Source organism: Clarias gariepinus, chromosome 12 (assembly GCF_024256425.1).
Source record: "Clarias gariepinus isolate MV-2021 ecotype Netherlands chromosome 12, CGAR_prim_01v2, whole genome shotgun sequence".
In the NCBI taxonomy this organism is placed as follows: domain Eukaryota; kingdom Metazoa; phylum Chordata; class Actinopteri; order Siluriformes; family Clariidae; genus Clarias; species Clarias gariepinus.
Window position 1 is genome coordinate 30,801,979 of NC_071111.1, and position 19,556 is coordinate 30,821,534.

The 19,556-nt window shown below is 40.5% G+C and overlaps 1 protein-coding gene across 1 annotated transcript in view; it reads right to left on the bottom strand.

Moving 5' to 3' along the window:
* The window catches only part of grm8a (glutamate receptor, metabotropic 8a), a 215,787-nt gene that overhangs the window by 106,058 nt on the left and 90,173 nt on the right, over window positions 1-19,556 (bottom strand). Inside the window, exon 3 of the mRNA XM_053508952.1 lies at window positions 16,828-17,044. Coding sequence (XP_053364927.1) covers window positions 16,828-17,044 — 217 coding nt within the window. The remainder of the gene's footprint in view (window positions 1-16,827; window positions 17,045-19,556) is intronic.

Below are 19,556 nucleotides of genomic sequence, written 5' to 3' on the forward strand. Positions count from 1 at the left end.
TTAAAGTGTCCATGAATATTCACCAGAAAGCTTTTAGGTGCATGTAAAGAAATGCAGTATACAAAGCAGAAATAATGACACTGAACATTTGCATATAAATAACATCTACTGTAACGAGCAGGAAACAGGGGAACTGAGCACAGGCGGTATTTGGCGTATCCGAGTGCACTGTCTGAGGAACACGGTGTGCAGTTTTATAAGGAAATTACGGCTGATTTGTTTGACTGAGCATCTTGAAGAATCTGCCACAGTTCCTCTAAAGACTGTCGCTCTTGCTTCTGTCTCTGCGAGTAAATCCCAGCAGCCTTCATTATGTTTTATGTCTGAAAAGTGGTTTGTTATGTAATAAGTCGCTTTGTTTACTGTCAAACAAACAGCTTTTGTTTATTTTTTGTTGGGGAAATAATGTAATTATATATTATATGTTTTTTTTATTTTATTTTATGGACTGTACAATGTCTCGATTATTGCTCGCCATATGATTTATCGAACGTGTTTTCCTTTTCCAGTGTTAATCTTTGCTCATTTACATGAAGGGTGCCAATAAGACCGGCACACGCAGTAACTCTGCAGATACCCGCAGGCAATAACTGTCTCATATGCTTCACAGTTGAGACAAGCGTGTGCGTGCAGGCGTCTGAGCCAGTGTGTGTTTTCCGCTGACGATTAAACACCGTGTACATCTTTTCCTAAACGCTGTTATGATCTAATGTACAGTACACGTCTACTGTAGCACCAAGTTGCCTGTTTGTAGCTTATGGTGATTCTTTATGTTTCAAGCTCTTCTATTCTCATCATGATTTCTTCATCATCCTCATCATCATCATCATCCTCACACCTAATCTTCACCTGCATGTGCTCATGGCGAGATGTGCCGGCTCATTCATTAGCTCTGGTTGACCCATCGAGCTCATTCAATGCGCTAAATGAAGTGCCTCTCATATACAGGGGGTAATTACAACGCGGAGCTTCTCCGGCATCAGTCAAGTGCGCTCTCAGGAAACACGAGCTGAACCAGAGGAGGTGCTGAATGGGGAGGGCGGGGGAACCAGCAGCTTGAGAAAGATAAACAATTTCCTTCCTGCTGTTGGTTACAAAAATTATAACTATTCGTTTTGTAATGTTTGTTTTATATTTCTCCTAAAGCCACTGAACTGAAGGGGCTAAAGCTGATGGTAAGAGTTACCAATAATTCCATTTATTTATTTATTTATTTATTTATTTATTAAGGCCATGAAGATGAATAAATACAGGTACATATAATATTACCTACCCGATAAAGGTACATAATAATCTTAAAAATAGACAAATTTAGCTGTTATGTTTCTATCATTAAAAATTGCAAAAATAAGTTCGATTAATGTTTTTCTAACCATTTATATTATTTATTTAGCTAATGTTAACATTTATTTCTTACTTTTTTTTTATAAATGAAGACTTAGAATTAGTAAAAAAAAACAGGTTTAAGTACCTTATGTTTAGTGTGGTAGCATGTGGTGTGGTGGTTAGGACTGTCACCTCGCACCTCAAGGGGCTGGGTTCGATTCCTCTCTTGGGTCTGTGTGCTTGGAGTTTCCTCCCACAGTTAAAAGACATACAATTTAGGCTAACTGGCATTTCCAAATAGGCCGTAGTTTGTGAACGTTTCCCCCAGAGGTCCTACCACGGAGGTAAAATGGGAATTAATACAACGATCACCATTGGCCGCCTCGGTGCCTCACTGGACTACAGAGGTTCCTACTGTAGATGGAATAGATTACAGTACTTTATAGGAACGTAAGAATGCTAGGTACAGTAGATGTGACTATATTTCAGACATTTTTATTTATTATTTATCTTTACAGCACTGTGGAAAAGTCTTGACTTTCTTTATATTTTGCTTCCAAAGCTCCAGACTCTCTTGTATTGATAATGTTCTCGTGAGGAACAGTTTTCCAGGCTTCCTGAATGACTTTTTTCGTCTTTCATTTTCAGTCCCTCCACCTGAGTAGTTTCGGAGGAATGTTTTTTGAACGTTAAGCCTCATAATAACCTATAAATCATTTAAACATTAAAAAAAAACATGTTTTGGGGGGACCTATCGTAGAAGACTTTGGACATGGGGCAGAGTACGCCCTGGACAGGATGCCTATCCATCCCAGGGCACACACACACCTACACACTACAGGCATTTCAGGATCGCCAATCAACCTACTCTACATGTCTTTGGACTGTGGGAATAAAGACCTGAGACGGGAATCAAACCCTCAACCCTGGAAGTTTGAGACCACAGTGGTAACCACTACACCACCATAACCAATTTAAAATTGTATCTTTTGGTGCTTTACAGCTGAAAACATTTGTTCCCATTATTTTGGAGGACTCCAGACTGTTGCACAGTTCAAAAATCTGGGCATTTCTCCTGGACCTAAAACTGATCAGACTAGCCGTGTTAGCAATGATCTTGAAAACACAAAGCCTATTGATCTTATGTAGAGACGCTCAGCTTTTAGCTCGGTCCAGCTAAGAGGGATTAAAATAGTTCGATTTTTGTAAGAGAGCCCATGATTAGAGAAAAGGGGGAGAAAAAAAAAACACAGGGAGCAATCATAGCCCATTTTCTTTATAAGTACAAGAGCCATCGGCTGTTATTCTAGCCTTTTTCAAGAGCCGGCTGAGAGAACTGAATAGTTATCTCTTTTGATAAGAGCAGAAATGGACTGAGAGTTTGACACCATGACTACCACTTCTATTGTAACACAGAAAGCAGTGAGAGGCATCTGTTTTCACTGCCAGCTGCCTCCGAACGTAATGGTTAGATTACCTCTAAACTCTCGACAGAGCTTTACTGGATACCTAAAGCACACTGAGACGAGTCTACGGTAATTATTAATTGTATAAATAAATATGTTCGATGTGTTTACGTAGACTATACAGCACTGTGAAGAAGTGTTAATCCCATAATCCCATCATGCTTTGTGTTTCCAGGACATGAGCATACCAATGCAGATGCTTTTTTAAGCCGTACGCAGGCAAAGTGAGAGTAATTGCCTTGTTTCACCACTAGGGCGGACCTGCTCGCACCAGACGGCAGGGGATGTCATCATCATGCAGAACAAGATTTATAGCAAACAAAGCAACAGATGTGTGGGTTAAACTATAGCGAAGTGATTCACTCACATAACAGAGCAGGGGAAAGTTTAATCACGGCCGCGAATCATTAACCACACAGACTCGCACGTTTGGACAAAATGATTGGACCCTGGAAGCACTTAAATGATCGGATCCAGAGATAATTGTAAGTCCTGAGGTATCTGCTCAGAGTATCTCTGTGAAAGGTACAGCGTTTTACTACAATAATAGTCAGCTAGTAAGAAAGAACAATAGTACTGATAAGTCCAGAGTGTCTTATCAGAGAGAGAGAGAGAGACAGAAGAGAGAAGTCATGCTTGCATATATCTGGAGTCCGCGCATGAATAGAACTCCGTGCATTCACACTAAGTGAGAAAAAATATGAGAGATTGATGAAACTCATGAATCCGTGGGTGTAAACCGTAGTGGTCAGTCCATAAATTACTTGTCAAATACTGACACTGGAAAAATGTCTTCATTTTAAAAAAAATGAAACAGATAAAACACACTGCTACAGTATAATATACGCCCGGGTCTTCCTCTTCCACCAGTTCCACTATACTGTTTTTTCTTTTTTTAATTTGTTGATTCATCTTCTTGCAAACTGGTTTAATTTATCTCTTTCCATAGACCTGCGTTTGGATCCACCCTGTGCTACTGTATTTGCTTTGGATCGATCAGCATAGAGACATTTTCGCTTGTTAAATCCATTGCATTGACTATAAACCTTGCTGTTTGGAAGAGTTCAATACTCATCAGTCAGGCCAAACATTAAAAGCGCTAACAGATGAGGTGATTAACATTGATTATCTCGTTACAGCGCCACCTGTCAGGGGGTGAGATATATAAGGGAGCAAGGGAACAGTTTTCTCCTGGTTTCCCAGTTTCCTCACGCAGTCCAAAGACATGCAGATTAGGCTTATTTCTGTTCCCAAATTGCCCGTAGCGTGTGAATGCGTGTGTGTGTGTGTGTGTGCGTGTGAATGTTGACCAGAGGTCCTACCACAATCGTACAAAATGGAAATAAATAGTACAGTACAACGGTCTCCACTTGCCTCCATGGTCGATGGTCCCTAGTTGCACTACAGAGGTCCTAGATAGATGGATGAATGATATAGCGTGGAGGAAACCCGGGTACCCGGAGGAAACCCACCAAGAAATGGGAAAGCATGCAAACTCCATGCATGAATTTCTGTTAAAACATCAAACCACCTTCCTCCAGTTCATTCCAACTCCATATTTGCTTTTACTCACTCACTCACTCACTCATCTTCTATACCGCTTTATCCTGTATTCAGGGTCGCGGGGACCTGGAGTCTATCCCAGGGGGCTTAGGGCACGAATCAGGGTACTGTATATCCAATTCGCAGGGCACACACACATACACACACTCATTCACACACTACAGTCACTTTGTGAACTATTTGCTTTTAATAATAACAGAATTGTATTAAGTGACTTGCGGTGATATTGGTACAGTAAATATCCTGCAGATTTTGGATTTAAGTTTGCTTGAGGTGAATCTTTCACAAATTTGGATAATTTTTGCCTTATGAATTAGTTTGGGGAAGATGTACTGTAAGGATGGGGAAGATGCCAGATACCAGATACAGTATTGTCCAAGTTATTCTCTAGATGGCGCCATCAGTCGATTTGTTTACTCCCGCCAAGTGGACTTGCTTTGGTAAGTGGTTGTTGCTAAAAATTTGTGAAAATTACAGGCAAAATTACAGGAATTTTCTGTACTTTACACAGAGAAAATATGTGGTGTGTGATTACATGCTGTAGCGTGGTTATATCGCTCATTATGCCTCTGGTTTTGTAGATACAAGTGGCATCTTAGCCAAGGTACCAGGGATACAGTAATATGCCATGATAATGTTAGTGCACTAAAGTTCACCCAGACCAAACTCGAAACAAAAACCCTGTTATTGTACTGTAGCATGCTGAAATTCCAACATTCCAGTATAATTACAATTACATTTGCATATTATTTGCATTTGTAATAATTATTATAAAATTTTGTAATTATAAAATTATAATCGAGGAAGATGCCAGTTGTGTTTCGGACCATCCAATGACTGCAACTCACATTTCTTATACATTAGCTGAATGATATTGTGGTTATGTAAATAAATTCCTCGGCCTGTGTTTGATCTCATCTGGTGTTTGTAATATGGTGTTCTTTTGAGTTGTTGATTTTTATTTATTTTTAGTTTTTTTCCTTAGCTATGGCATCCTCCCTGTTTGAATCCACAGACACTGGTCATGCATTTGGGCTATAAATGAGCAGAAGCAATAGTTAAGTAAGTTCACCCATCATACAGTATGTATATCACGTCTATCTGTTTAGGGATACCCACACTACTGTATATCACCAGCCCCAGAGAAACGATAGATCCACCCCCCCAATAATTTCTTTAGCCCTTTACTTGATTCATCAGTGATTTCTAGTTAATCTCTCGACCTTCTGATTATATCAGCCAGGAAAATGAAAACCACAGAAGTGTACCATCAAATCTTTTATTACAGATGCTCTTTTTTAGCTCCTCTCAAATTAGGCATTCTGACCTCTGCACAGACGAATGCCAGGCTAGTTAATGAGTCTGGCACTGAACAGAATGGTAATGGACCTGAGAAGGTCATGAAGCAGCCGAATACAAGTGCTTTTCAACTCAGATTGGACAGATTAATTAGCTGTAACTGTAACTGTAATGCTTCTTCATGATGATGATGATGATGATGATGACTATTATTATTATTATAATTTTATCTTGTCTAAGATGAAGTTTTCCGTATGATATCCCTGAAAGCTTGACAATTTCACCCTGTCCGATGCCGAGTAGCACTAAACCAATATAGGACTGATTAAACCTTCTCATTTTTTCCTTTTTTTCACTCCTCGCACCCTCAAATATCCAAGAGGTGTTCAGGTCAAACCAGGACTTTTGAATATCAGAGACATAAACTCCCTTTATTTCTCTATATAACCCTCTGCTCCACTAATGCACTTATCCCAATGTTTCACTAAGGGTCGGACAACATCAAGGTAGAACGTTTTCTCAGTACGCCAGAGCCGTGATCGGACTGCCTGCTTCATGTTTGACACCCCAGCCTTCCAGGAACTCCCTTATTTAAATGCTTAATCATATGGGAATAACTTAAAGCGAGGTCAGGACTGTACCCTGTATGTGACAATGTGTAACTCTCACATCGATTCACATAGACAGATGCGTTGGTGACAAGTTATCCGATAATTTTCAACGATCAGGCGTTCCACTCGCTAAATGTTCGACTTCAGCAGGCTCCGAGCCACCTGGGCCAGGATCATCATTTGCGGACATACAGTATGGTCTTCTTTACAACATTTGCATCATTCAAATGTTTTACCGCGGCTAAGAGTCGCATCAGCGTACTGTGCGTGAAAGACTTCTGTAAATGCAATTACAAGACTGATAAACTACGACTTTTAAAGTCTGAATCATTTTTAACCAAATATAATTAAGTGAGCTCTCAGCATTTTCAGTTCTTTAAATATGGGATCAGTGTTGGTGATAATTTACATTTTAGCTGTGCCTAAGGGAGCAGTATTTACATTATTGATAATAGCAGTTAGATCTTTAGCAGCTTTATGCCTCTGGAGTAGGAGTAGCTCAGTAGCTCAAGGTATTGGACTGTGGATCAGAAGTTTATGGGATCACACTCCAACACCTCCAAGCTGCTGCTCTCAGGCCATTGAGCAAGCCTTTAACCCTCAACTGCTCAGATGTGTGATGAGATAAATGGAAGTGTCCCTGGATAAGGGGAATCTGCCAAATGTAGTCTAATCAGGATATATTTTGTACAACTTTCACAACATACCCACATGATCATTTTCTGAAATGTATTTGCATGTAAACAGTCACTGATTTATTAGTAAATCCTTAAAAATGAATCTTGGAAACAAAGGACATTCAGAGAAACAGTGTAACATCAGAGATCCATCAATCTTTCAGTGATGGCCCGAGTGGTGAAAGGGAGGCTACACCCAGGTCAAAGGTCAAAAGAGTCAAAAGGTCATCGCGCTAATAAAACATACAGAGCAAATGACACGTTTCCATATTGTCACAAGAGGCTTCAGGATCCACACAGATGCACACGGAGTTGCTGAGTGTTCCCACGTTATTTTTGGTCATTAAGATGAGTTATGATAATGAACCTATTTGGATCCATGTTATAGTTTTGTTGGTCACGCTTAATCAATAAATAAATCAGGTGGATCTTAAACGGCAAGCATATTCTGTTTTTCGTAAGCACATTCTAATAGAAGGTTATTCACCAAAGCCGGAGTCTTCACATCTCCAGGAGCAGAGCTGCAGCAAAATGAAGCTGAAAGTGATTATCATGGTTAAACTAATGATGCAGCATAACACAGTATGGCCATGCTTTGTTACACAGTAATTAATCAGCCAGTTTCATTATTGCAGTTTTGCGCCTGAGTTTTAGGATGTGACTGTGACTTGGCTTTATTTCTACTGTTTCCTGCATGCGATACCTGGCATGATGAAAATTGATTCAGACTATACAGCACATACACATACAACTTCACACGATGAACAATAAGAATAAATTATTATAAGAATATTCATAAAAGTGACGAGTGGTACCGTTATTGTCTTGTCCTTGCACATTTATCGATAGGAGAATCATTTTGGAAAATTGTTTTGTGCAGCCAGTACTTTTAGTTTGCTAATTAAGCCCAACCTCCCTTGAGGTCATGTGACCTGAGACCTCATTATAGTTCTCTTTAAAACAACCATCATGGTGGACACAGACAAATCCGCCATTGGTTACTTTGGTACCAATCAAAATCTTGACTGGTTTGGGTTTGTTTGACACCTTGTCACATGATCAACACATTTGCATACTCATTAATATTCATCAGTGTCTGCCAAAGACGGGCGTGTACCTTGTCTGTGTTCAATTATGTCACTGTTTATACAACACACTGTAACACTTTAACACACATTCTTACACATGTAATTTACACTTTGAGAACTTTATATATTCTAAATCAATCTTTAAGTCTTGTCTTCAAAAAGTTTGACCCATCCATCAGTAGCACCACTAGTCTCAGCACTACAGTGCCAGATGATGATAAGGGTCAAGTGTTCAGCTCCATTGTGAAGCTTTCTTTATTCCAGTTTTCAGTAAGTGATCCCGTGTCCTAAATAATAACAACAAGTCTCCAGCACCTTAATTAACACCTATATGCAGTTTGAGCACGCTGAGATGTTGAGCCTCGCAGCTGCAGCTTAAATTTCATCAAATCATTCCTGTAAAGCGCTGTTGTTGCTGTTAATGTTGTTGTTTTCTCCAATACCAGTATACGGGAGCACAAAGCCTTACCTCCTGGCACCGTAGCATCCAGGGATACTTCATTGTTCTGGACAAGGAAGCCATTCCATGCAAGACGGATTGCTCTTGGTGCAAGCAGTACGTTTGGCGCCTCTTACAGCAATGTGCAGCACAGCATGTCCACATTTTACACTGTACAATCGTTTTCCAAATTGATATAAGCAAGGTCTAAGGGAGCGAAGAGTAAAGAGCTAAATTACTTTGGTACTTTTTAAAGGGTTCAGGTACCGTTTGAATAGAGTTCATACGGGTTCATTGGAATGGAGTGCTGATTAACATTGAAGCCGGTGAAACTGCATTTGTTCAGCAACTTGGTATTGATGAAGTAAACACCGCACACAGCCGGAGATCAGGTACACCATCGAAAGAGGGGATTTACTTTCAATGCAGACGTTCTCCAGTTTTCTGTAGGGAAGACGGCATTGTAAATTCAGCTGTACTATGATGACTGAAACAGCGAATCCTTCTGGGACAAAGAACATTATTTACTTCCCAACCGCTGAGTGGAGCAGCGGTGGTTATGGGTTATTTATGGTGGAAATGTTCCAATAACTATCTATGCTGAAAGTTGTGTGTGTGTGTGTGTGTGTGTGTGTGTGTGTGTGTGTGTGTGTGTGTGTGTGTGTGTGTTATACATTTCACATTAGACTTCTTTTTCAAGTCTGAGCTAGTTGTGCAAAACTATTAAAGCTCAAGTGTGGATTTATTCAGGCTCCTCGTGACTCAGCAGTAAATTTTATTTTTGAATTATTGTTCATTCTTTTTATTTATTTATTTATTTCGACACATTGTAGAGCCAATTCTAACAATGAGTAATGATGATACTGTAAAACTGGAATGAGGCTTAGAGTAGTATATACAGTTATAACAGTATAAAATATAACAGTTACACTATTTAGACAAAGGTACTGTATTTGGCCAAACCTGTTAATTGTTAAATTCAGGTGTTTCATTTAGGCCCCTTATCCCCAATGAAGGACAATCTTAATGCTTCCAACTTGTTTGGAACTAGTTTTTTATTCCAACATGACTCCGCCCCAGACAAAGAAAGAACTATAAAGACATGGTTAAATGAAGAACTTGACCGGCCCTAACACAGAGCCCTGATCTCAACCTCATTGAGCACCTTTGGGATGACCTGGAACGGAGATTACGAGCTATGGAGCGGGACTGATCTCCGATCTTTTAAGAGCTATAAATGATGAGTTAATGATTAACAACTAACTTAGCTTTATTTTAGTCTTTATTTGCTGTAACTTTTTTATTGTTGAATATTGAGGATGTTATTGTGATTATTGACACTTGAGTAATAAGCATAATGAAGCATAATAAATCAAATTATATTAAAAACCCTTTTTTTTCCCATTTTTCTTTTGTTGGTCAGAAATGCAGTGGAAAAGACTTACAATGCAAATAGGAAATGCCTCATAATGTTCCAATCTTAAGTGGAGTAAAATAAGGGGTATTTTTTATATTGTGATTGGCTAAGACAATGCACTTCTATTCTACAAATAAGTATAAATGTGCGAGATGTATAAATCAAATTGTCCCTAAAGCTACAGACAATGAAAAATGACATACTGCATGCATGACATACTAAAAGGTCGACAGTGTTTGAAATAAGACTTGTGCTGCATTTTGAACAGTACAAGCCAAGTTTGCTACAGCAACAGAATTAGCAGCTTAAAGTAACTTATGGGTACATGGAGAGAAAACAAATCACCCCCCGACTGTGAAGCTGGATTATGAGAGCACTGATTTAGGCATAAATACAAGATGGTATTGGTGTCTGCTTTGCAACATACCCACTGATATTTGGTGATACAGTGCCTCTAGAGGGAGGAATTATTCAAGTGTTTGCTTTCAGAAATTTACCCCCTAAACATCATTTAAGGAAATGCTATCCTCGGAGTATAATAGATATTGGGCCTATTGGTCATACATTGATCGGCCAAAACCATACAATGCAAACTATTAAGCCCAATCTTCTGTACCACCAGATTGTCTTTAATCTCTGTGGGAGTGCTGTAGTGCACTGGAGCCTTTGGTTGCTGTGGTTTAATGGGTTGAGCCCCTATGGATCGGACTTGTTTGTCTAAAACATTCCATAGGTGCTCAATCAGATTGGGATCTGGGGAGTTTGGAAGCGGGGTCCACAACATTGGGCTCTTTGCCTGCTGGGCCTTGTGCAAGCTGAGCTGTGGTGCACCTGGTGCCATTCCATCATAGCCAGCATTGACTATTATTTTTTGGAGACTTGTTCTGCATTGGCTTTTCTGTGGGATCAGACCGAATGACTTGCCTTTGGTCTCTGTGGGCTCGGTTGAGCCATGGGTGCCCATGATATGTGCATACTTAATCATTATTGTTAACATGATGATCAGTTATATGTTGTGGCTGATAAGTGTTTGTGGTTGATGCGATATTAAGCCGAACACAACTTCTTGAGGCACAAAAGTTACAAAACACTTGCCAAGAAGCATCAGCATTATGTTGCATATTATTAGATGAAGATAAGTCAGTATTTGGGCCAGAAAAAAACTGTGCTACTCTGGAACATGTCAGGAAGCATAGGATGTAATGTTGTAATGTTTTTGGGTGCTGACTTTCATTCTGGCTAGGGATAAGGACTAGGATTTGTGTTGAAGAAACCCCTGACTTGCCAGTAATTCACCAAATCAAATCAATTCTTGTTAGAGATGAAAACGTCTTATTGGTTGCACCAGCTCTCGATACTCTGGGTTATTGATGACCTTTGCTTTTAAAGGTGACCAGAAACAATGTGATTCTCTAAAGTTAAAGTGTTCAATGTAAGGGACTTCACCTGCTATAAATTGTTTCTCATACAGCTTAGATAACTTCTTTGGGTTCCTTGTACGGTACTGTAACTGAATCCATATCTAGGCTTGATCTACTGTCTATAAAAGATTAGCTGGAAAAGCCCATGCTCTGCGGCTAAAATAAACTGCTGAAGCTGAAAGACTGTAAGCCTTCACATTTGGCACACAGATTCAGGTTGTGTTGCTAAATGGTGTTAATCGTGATGAAAAAACGACTTTTGACTCATCATCTATACCGCTTTATCCTGCGTACAGGGTCACTGGGGGCCTGGAGCCTATCACAGGAGACCTATGGCACAAGGCAGAATGCACCTTGGACAGGTTGCCAATCCATCGCAGGGCACACACACATACATACAGTACACGCTCACACTCCAGGCAATTTGGGAACGCCAATTAGCCTAATCTGCAGTCTTTGGACTGTGGGAGGAAACTGGAGTACTCGGATGAAACCGGCAAAACTCTGGGAGAACATGCAAACTCCATGTATACAGAGACGGGAATTGAACCTGGACCCTGAATGTGTAAGACGACAGTGCTAACAACTACACCACCCTGCCGCATTAACCAGTTTTAAATATAATATTTTTTTTATTAGTGAGGCTTATGAGAGATACCAAACTGAGTCCAAACAACACCAGGACTGTTAAATGACCCAACTTACGTATAAATTATGAGCAACAATATCATTTTAAACATTCATTCAAATTCTTTTTTTTTTTTTTGCTCTATTCAATGCCACGTTAACACTGTGTAAATTTAACACAATCAATAGTGTTATTATTACTCATTAGGAGGTGAGACTATACAATATATTCTCAGAAGAAGTGTAAAAATTAACTTATTAGGTGTTGATATACTGTAACACTGTTGATTTTAGGTGGGGGAAGAAGGCAAACCTGGGGAGGCGGTGATGATCCTTGGGTCCACCCATTTATTCATTGACAGGTACCACCTACAGTACATGCTTAAATGTTGTTCCTGGCTAAGTTACACCCCTTCATGGAAACGGTGTTCAGTGAGGGCATGGGCACCTTTCGGAAGGATAATGTGCCCTGACAAACTGCACACATTGTTCAGAATTTATTCATTTTGAAGAACATGAGAAAGAATTTGACGTGTTGACTCGGCCTTCAAATTCTGCAGAACTCAGTCCGTGGGATGTGCTCGAAAAACAAGTCTGTTGCCAACAAAAGGTGAACATTAAGGCATTTTTTCACTTTATAGTTGAGGCTCATTTAAAAATGCTTTACTTAATGGTTTAGAGCAAAGAGGACTACAAAAATGTGCTTGTTGTGGCTTGAACCTAAAATATAATGAGATGTAAAGTAAATTTTTTTTTCCAGATCCTGACTTCTACCATTAATAAATCAGTGGGATACAGCTAGTCTTCTATCTCGACTTTTTATTATGTACATCTTCAAGCAGCAGAAACAAGGAAACATGGGCAAAAAAAAAAAAAAAGCCACAGCAAGTCCAGGAAGTTCCTCCAAGACTATCTGTCACAGGCCCAAAGTAAAGGCAGTTTTGACAGAGTTGTAATTCTCTGGCATTCCGAATTAGGCTAATCTGTCCCGGCTCCAACATCCATCCATCACACAGCTGGTCCGAGATTCATTACCAGGCACCGACGGCTGCTAAGGAACTGCTTGGCTTGCCCGTCCTGGCAGCTGCAGAGCTTCAAGACACATTTGTCTCGCTAAACCTTGACACCATCCGCGCTCGAGAAGGAACGTAACAGTCTAGTTGAGCCGGAATCAATGTCTGTAGTCAATGTGCACCCATCACCGAGAGATAAATATACATGCAGTCTTGTTAATGGTGTGTTGCACATTTAATAGCAGCAGGTCGTGGGAGCCAATGCAGTGTTCGGAAGCTTCCTCACTCTCGAGTAATGTGGTGTCAATGAAGCTCACTTGAAATGTTTTCAAGATGTTCTGATATAACCAAACCCTAAGACGATTTCTCTAACCTCTGGCACTAAAATAGTTTTCCGCAGTATTGAATTAGCAGCATTGTTAAGGTTTTATTGTGTACACACAGATATTTCTAGCAAGCCTAAATTAGTCGCTCAAGCAGTTATGAAAAACTATTATTATATTTAAACAACCTAATATGGATGAGCGTCCTGCTGGAAATAGGATCATTAGCCATACATTAGAGACTAAACCACCCTGCTTATCACTAATCTCCCCCAGAGAAGAAATACAATCTTCAGGGAGAAGAAACAAGAAGCATTTTCTTGTTTGCGTTTGTGATGATTGACCTGTCAGAGTCATCTGAACCTAATCAAGGACAAAGATCTCTGCAGCTAGACTCAGGCTGTGGGGAAGTTAAAGCTAGGGATAAGCGTCTGCGCCGTTGCTCATATATCAAAAACAGTCTGTCTTACAAATGATGAAAGGCTTACAGATGAAACACATTATGAGAGCTGACAAGGAGAGACCTAGACAACAGCGGTGACGTCCCATCACTTGCATTTTCTCAGTCGGAGCACGGACATGCGCGCGGGGTTCAAAAAGAAGACTCGTCGAGACTGAGTGGAGGTTTTGATATTAATCGGGAAAGTCGAGCCGCAAAAAAACAGGAAACATTCTATTGTACTTTTTATTTTTATTATTTTTAAAAACAGGCCAGCTTTACCAGTTTAGTTCAGCTTGAAACTGAATCAATTATTTTAAAGGGAATAAATCCAGTGTGCTATTTAATTCAGTAATGCTATTATGAATACAATTTAGCCGTAGCAAAAACATGGTATATGCTTCATAAAGCTAAAGTGCTCCGTGACTGCAGCAGGGTGTTCTAAGCACTCAGTCAAGACATTATGCAAATATTTCCCTTAATACGCTTCGGCTAAAAGAGAGAATTAAGCTTGTGACCGCTGCTTCTGATTACCTGGGGCGCAAGACCGCTAATAACAATAAGCTTCGTTTAATGAGTGAAATGTCTCTACACTGGCCTGTAATGGCTCATTTGATTCTCAGACTGATGGAGAGTCACCTCCTCGAGCCACATGGAGCCGGTGAAATAAGCGGACAGCCCTGATTCTGGCCCACGGTGAAGCTGCTTCAGTGACACTGTAATTGAGTAGAGGTCATTAGCACCACATTAGAGCCATCTGAGCGCGGCCATGGTCAGTCTGAGATCTCGTCTTTGACTAGACGGGAGGAAAGAAATGGGGGGAGACTGAATGAAACACTGAGCAGGGATAAAAAGAAAAAAAGATGAAATGAAAAACTGACTGAATGGCATGACAAGCTTGATTTGATGATCAGACTTCAAGTGCACATGAAAAAAAAAAAAAAGAAACATTTTAAACTATCATTCTTGAGATGATGTCCAAGAGAGAACAACATTGCTAATAATGTCTGGGTGGGAGGGGCTTACTCGCCCTTCTCTGTCATTCACAGCAACACAAGCCAATCGTAGCTCGTGTATGTGGAAGGTGGTGGATAGCGCTTTCTGAGATATGGCCAGGGTCTATCTGTTTGCAAGGAGCTACTTGAAAAAATAAAAAATCCTATTTTTTCCTATTTTTAAAACTTGTAAACTATGACATAATAAGAATGAGGGAACCATCAGCCTCATTTTGACATCAGGATTTCTCCGCTACAACTGAAAACAACTTCATTAGCAGTGCGTTTTTATATCGAAAAGTAAGTAACCAGCACGGCTAGTGTTTATTAAAGTGATCAAATTAAATTTTTAATTAAAGTTCAGGATTAAAGCTTTCTCAAATCTGCTAAAGAATCAGGAAGCTCTATCAGGAAGGTATTTTCCAACCTGTGTGTGACGTGTCAGAAATAAAACGAAATAGTTTTTAAATATACTGAATATAATTTCAACAGAGATTAGTAAAAATGCATTTTTTGTTGTAATACTTATTTACTTCAGTATAATTTATTAAGGCTGTTCCACTGCTCCATTCAGTCCTGAGCGATTATCATGCTGTAATTAACTCTTACAGAATCTTAGCTCGCGGTTCGCTTATTATAAATTCATTTTAGGTATAACGCTGTCCTGATGTGGTCTTAATGTCGCTTCATAAGCATTAACACGAGAATACTTCACTGGTTGCTAAGAGACAGTAAGGGAAGAGAAACAGATGTGGATTTTATGCCAAAATTCTTTAATATTATTTCATAGTCTGCTGAATGACTGGTGGGAACTGGTCGTGTCACTGGCACTGTTAACTCCAGTGAAACTCCAGGCCTTACTCATGAAATGCAGGCAATGATCTAATCCAGATCGCTGAACAGTAACAACTAGGAAATGTTTCTATGGACATAAAAAAAAAAAGACACATTAGGCACATTAGGCGTCTTTGCTATCCAATCCGACATGTTTCACTCACGCACAAGTGTCTTGAATCTACTTACGCCATTGTGCTGTCGTTCTCCAACATTAGGAACAGAAATGACCCTAATTAAATAATAACGATATTTCATTAAACGTTATGGTGTAAATGGATAAGGCGATGATTATAAGTGTTGTTTTCGTTAAAGCGACCCTGAACAAGTGCTTCATCGTTGCCTGATGATTAACTTTTCATTTGACTTGTTTAGTGGCTAATTGGAAGCTTGTTAAGTCCTTTGTCTCTCAGCTTTAATCCTCTCGTGTTACAGCCGGAAGACGCGAGCATGCAGTCTGCCACAGCTGGGGAAGCGAACACCACGACTGGGAAGCGCTCTTGCAATCTGGAGAGCAAAAAAAAAAAAAAGAGGAGCAAATGAAAGCAGTAGCTCCTTCTTCAGTCAGTTGTTTCATTGTGTCTTATACATAATGGTTTCCTTTGGTGTGTCTCAGCATGCTCTGTCCAATTTTTTAAAATGCTTTTATATACGGTTGACACACCTACACCAAAATGCTTTATATTGCATCATACAATAAGCATGCAATGCAAGGCAAAATATGTGCACCCCTGACCATACCCGTATCATTAAGTTTAAATGCCTCTGTGTGCTGTAATTACAGTTTGCCATCACTGGCAGCAGAAGGTTCTGAACCCTTATCCGACACCCTTATGACGCCCCTGTGAGATCCACGACACCAGCACCATGAAGACGTATTGTCTGTACGTCTGAGAACTCGAGTGTCCTGCATAAAGTCCTGACTGAAGTCAACCCCACTGAACTGCTTTAAAGATGAACTGAAACGCCTCACTAACTCTCTTGGAGCTGAATGAACACAAAGCCCCAGAAGCATGCTCCAAAATCTGGTGGAAGGCCTCCAGAAGAGTGAAGACTCTCCCAACCACCATTACATCATTTGTCCTTCAGCTTCACCATCAGCAGAGACAAGAACTAGAAAACAGCCAACCAGACACCACAGTGCAGAAGATGCGTACAAATGACAGTAGAAGCAATGGAGATCATTATGAGGTGAGGTTGAGGTAATGAGATGACGGATTAGGCTGCTCATCCACATACTGTAGTGAAAAGGTCTCCCTCCTGTTTGACTCAAGACATAGACGACTCACCAATCTCTCTAGAGATCTGAATGAACGCCTCCACGCCGCTCTCTCCATAGTTGCCCTCGGACGCCAGAGTGGACACGTAGTTCCAACCCATGGCTGTGACGATGTCCAGCATGGCCTGCGCCTGGTAGGAGTCTGGAGGCACCACACGGGAGAAGAAGTCGTACCGGGTGTTGTCGCTCAGCTCCGGCGCTGTGGATGCATAGCTGATCTGAGGAATCTATAGACAAAAGAGCAGAGAAAGAGAGTTGAGATAAAAGACGGATGGAGGAAAAACAGATGGCTTGAGGCTTGAGTGAGCAAGTGGGTGTGCTCGCCTCCACTGAGAAGTCTGGATAATGGTGTTCAGGGTTGTTTGATCGAGTGATTTATCTAACGCCAGTCTCTAGGCACAGAAGCTTAGTGTTGTGATATAGGACAGAGACGTCTCAGACACGGTCATAGATAAATCCAGACAATTATTTTCACCATACCGTGTTGATTTGTTTGTTTTGATACCCACAATACTACCATGGAAAATCTTCCATCAAGCCAAAACTCTCCATTTGCACAGAACAGCACCATCTGCCTGGGCGAGATGATGAGCGATGATGTCTAGCACGAGTCTGACACTGACAAATGTACCGTATTTAAACTGTTCCATTTAGTGAGTTCTAAAATTAAAAGCTACGGATCTGACAAAACAATAGACAATACATGGACAAGGGTGCCTGCTTTTTAATGCTTTTTTTTGCACCCATTCTTCTACCATCGTTTAGTCAGTTCATGTCCTCTAGCAAATTCTCCACTATCAGTCGACTACGCCCAACCGGGGGGAGGATGAATGCCAGCGCGTGCTTCCTCTGAGACACATGAAGCCAGCCATCTGTTTGAATTGTTGCTCTTTAAGGTGACGAGGCAGATAAACACACTTAGAAAGATGCACTAAGCTCTTTCTGCATGCATGAGATCACAGATGCCCATGATTGGCATCAGGTCCACAGAGTGCACCAGGCTCACGCAGGGTTACGGAGCTGTTCTCCTGGAAATCTATCGGTGACACCACAGCGCTTTGTTGTAGAGCCGACCCTGGGCTGTGCGATTTATGGTCCGATGTTGGAGTCGCGTGCACGTTGCACATTGAGCAGTGATTACTGGGAGTTATGTTTTGGCGGTTTTAGAGTGTGTAATGTGACATGCTCGAGGAGAGCCAATTTAGTAACAACAAGTTCTGGCTGCATCAGGAAATCAGAATAGGAAGAGTTTATGTACAGTAATTACACAAAACTCACAGAATAGCTATGAGCACGTTCCTGTAAACTAGGCATATTGTATTTAAAAGGCACCTATTGTGCAAAATTTATTTATTTATTCTCATTTTTATACATTCAGATGTGTCTCTGTAAACAAAAAAATTTAAAAAGTAAAAAGATTTCTATTGTTTGTCTTTGTTCCATTATTTTGTTGTATGTTTGTGTAGTCAAGGCCTAAGCACTATGACATCAGCCCTATATCATCAAAGAGTGTAAAGGACCATCTAGTTTTAATAAGGATTTCTTTTTTCCAGCATCAGTGCTTGGGCCCATTAATTGCTGACATTTTTGACATTACCAACTTATTATGACATCATCAACCCTGCCCCAGGACAATGCAAAGCTAGGCTAGTTGGAAGCAGCTAACCGCTAAAGGCTAACTCAGTCCATGCCACATTATCCTGTATTCAGGGTCGCGGGGGCCTGGAGCCTATCCCAGGAGACTTATTGCACAAGGCTGAGTACAGCCTGGACAGGGTGCCAATCCATCGAAGTCCACACACACATACTGTTCACTCAATTATTCACACACTATGGGCAACTTGGTAACGCTAGTTAGCTTGGTAACGCTAATCTGCATGTCTTTGGACTGTGGGAGGAGACCGGAGTACAAGGGATGAAACCCCCCAAGCACAGGGACAACACGCAAACGTCCATGCACACAGACCCGAGGTGGAAATTGAACCCGAACCCTGGAGGTGCGAGGCCACTGTGTTATCAACTTAGCTACTGCGCCGCCTTTTTTACCTGTGTGTGTGACTTGTATATATATATTTTCTCAGTCATGTTTGTGTAGTTGGATAAAATGAGAAAAAGTTGTCCTTCTTTGGTGGTCAGACAAATACACTCCCTGTTCGGTAATCGGAGAGTGAATCACAGATGAGAAATAGAAAAAGTAGATCAAAGGATAAAGATGAAGTTTTGTCTTAAAACCACTCCAGCGTGTTAAAATTCACTTATACCACTTCAGCGCTGTTATTTCAGCCAAAGTGAAAATATGAACTAATCCCAGTCAAAATATTCACTTTATCTTCTCTAATTAATATCTATTGGTGCAGGTGTTTGTTTACATTGAGACAGTAGCGCATTAGTAGATTATTTTACAGTAGATTAGTAAATCCGGTTTATAACATTGCTATTAATGAACATTTTAATTGTATCCCATAATGCTAATTAGAGCAGGTATGTTTGCTCTAATGATCCGTGTTTTATCTCATAGTGGCGTTCCACATGACTGCTTTATATCAACGCCACAGCTTCGGAGTAAGCCATGCCATTGCGTGATGCTGTGACATAATTGACTAGACAGACATCCATACAGACAGACAGACAGATAGACAGACATCCATACAGACAGACAGACAGACAGAAAGGATCTGGTCCTTCAATGTATGAAACATAAAGATATCATCGAAAGAGCGAGTTCTGACCAATGTGCAG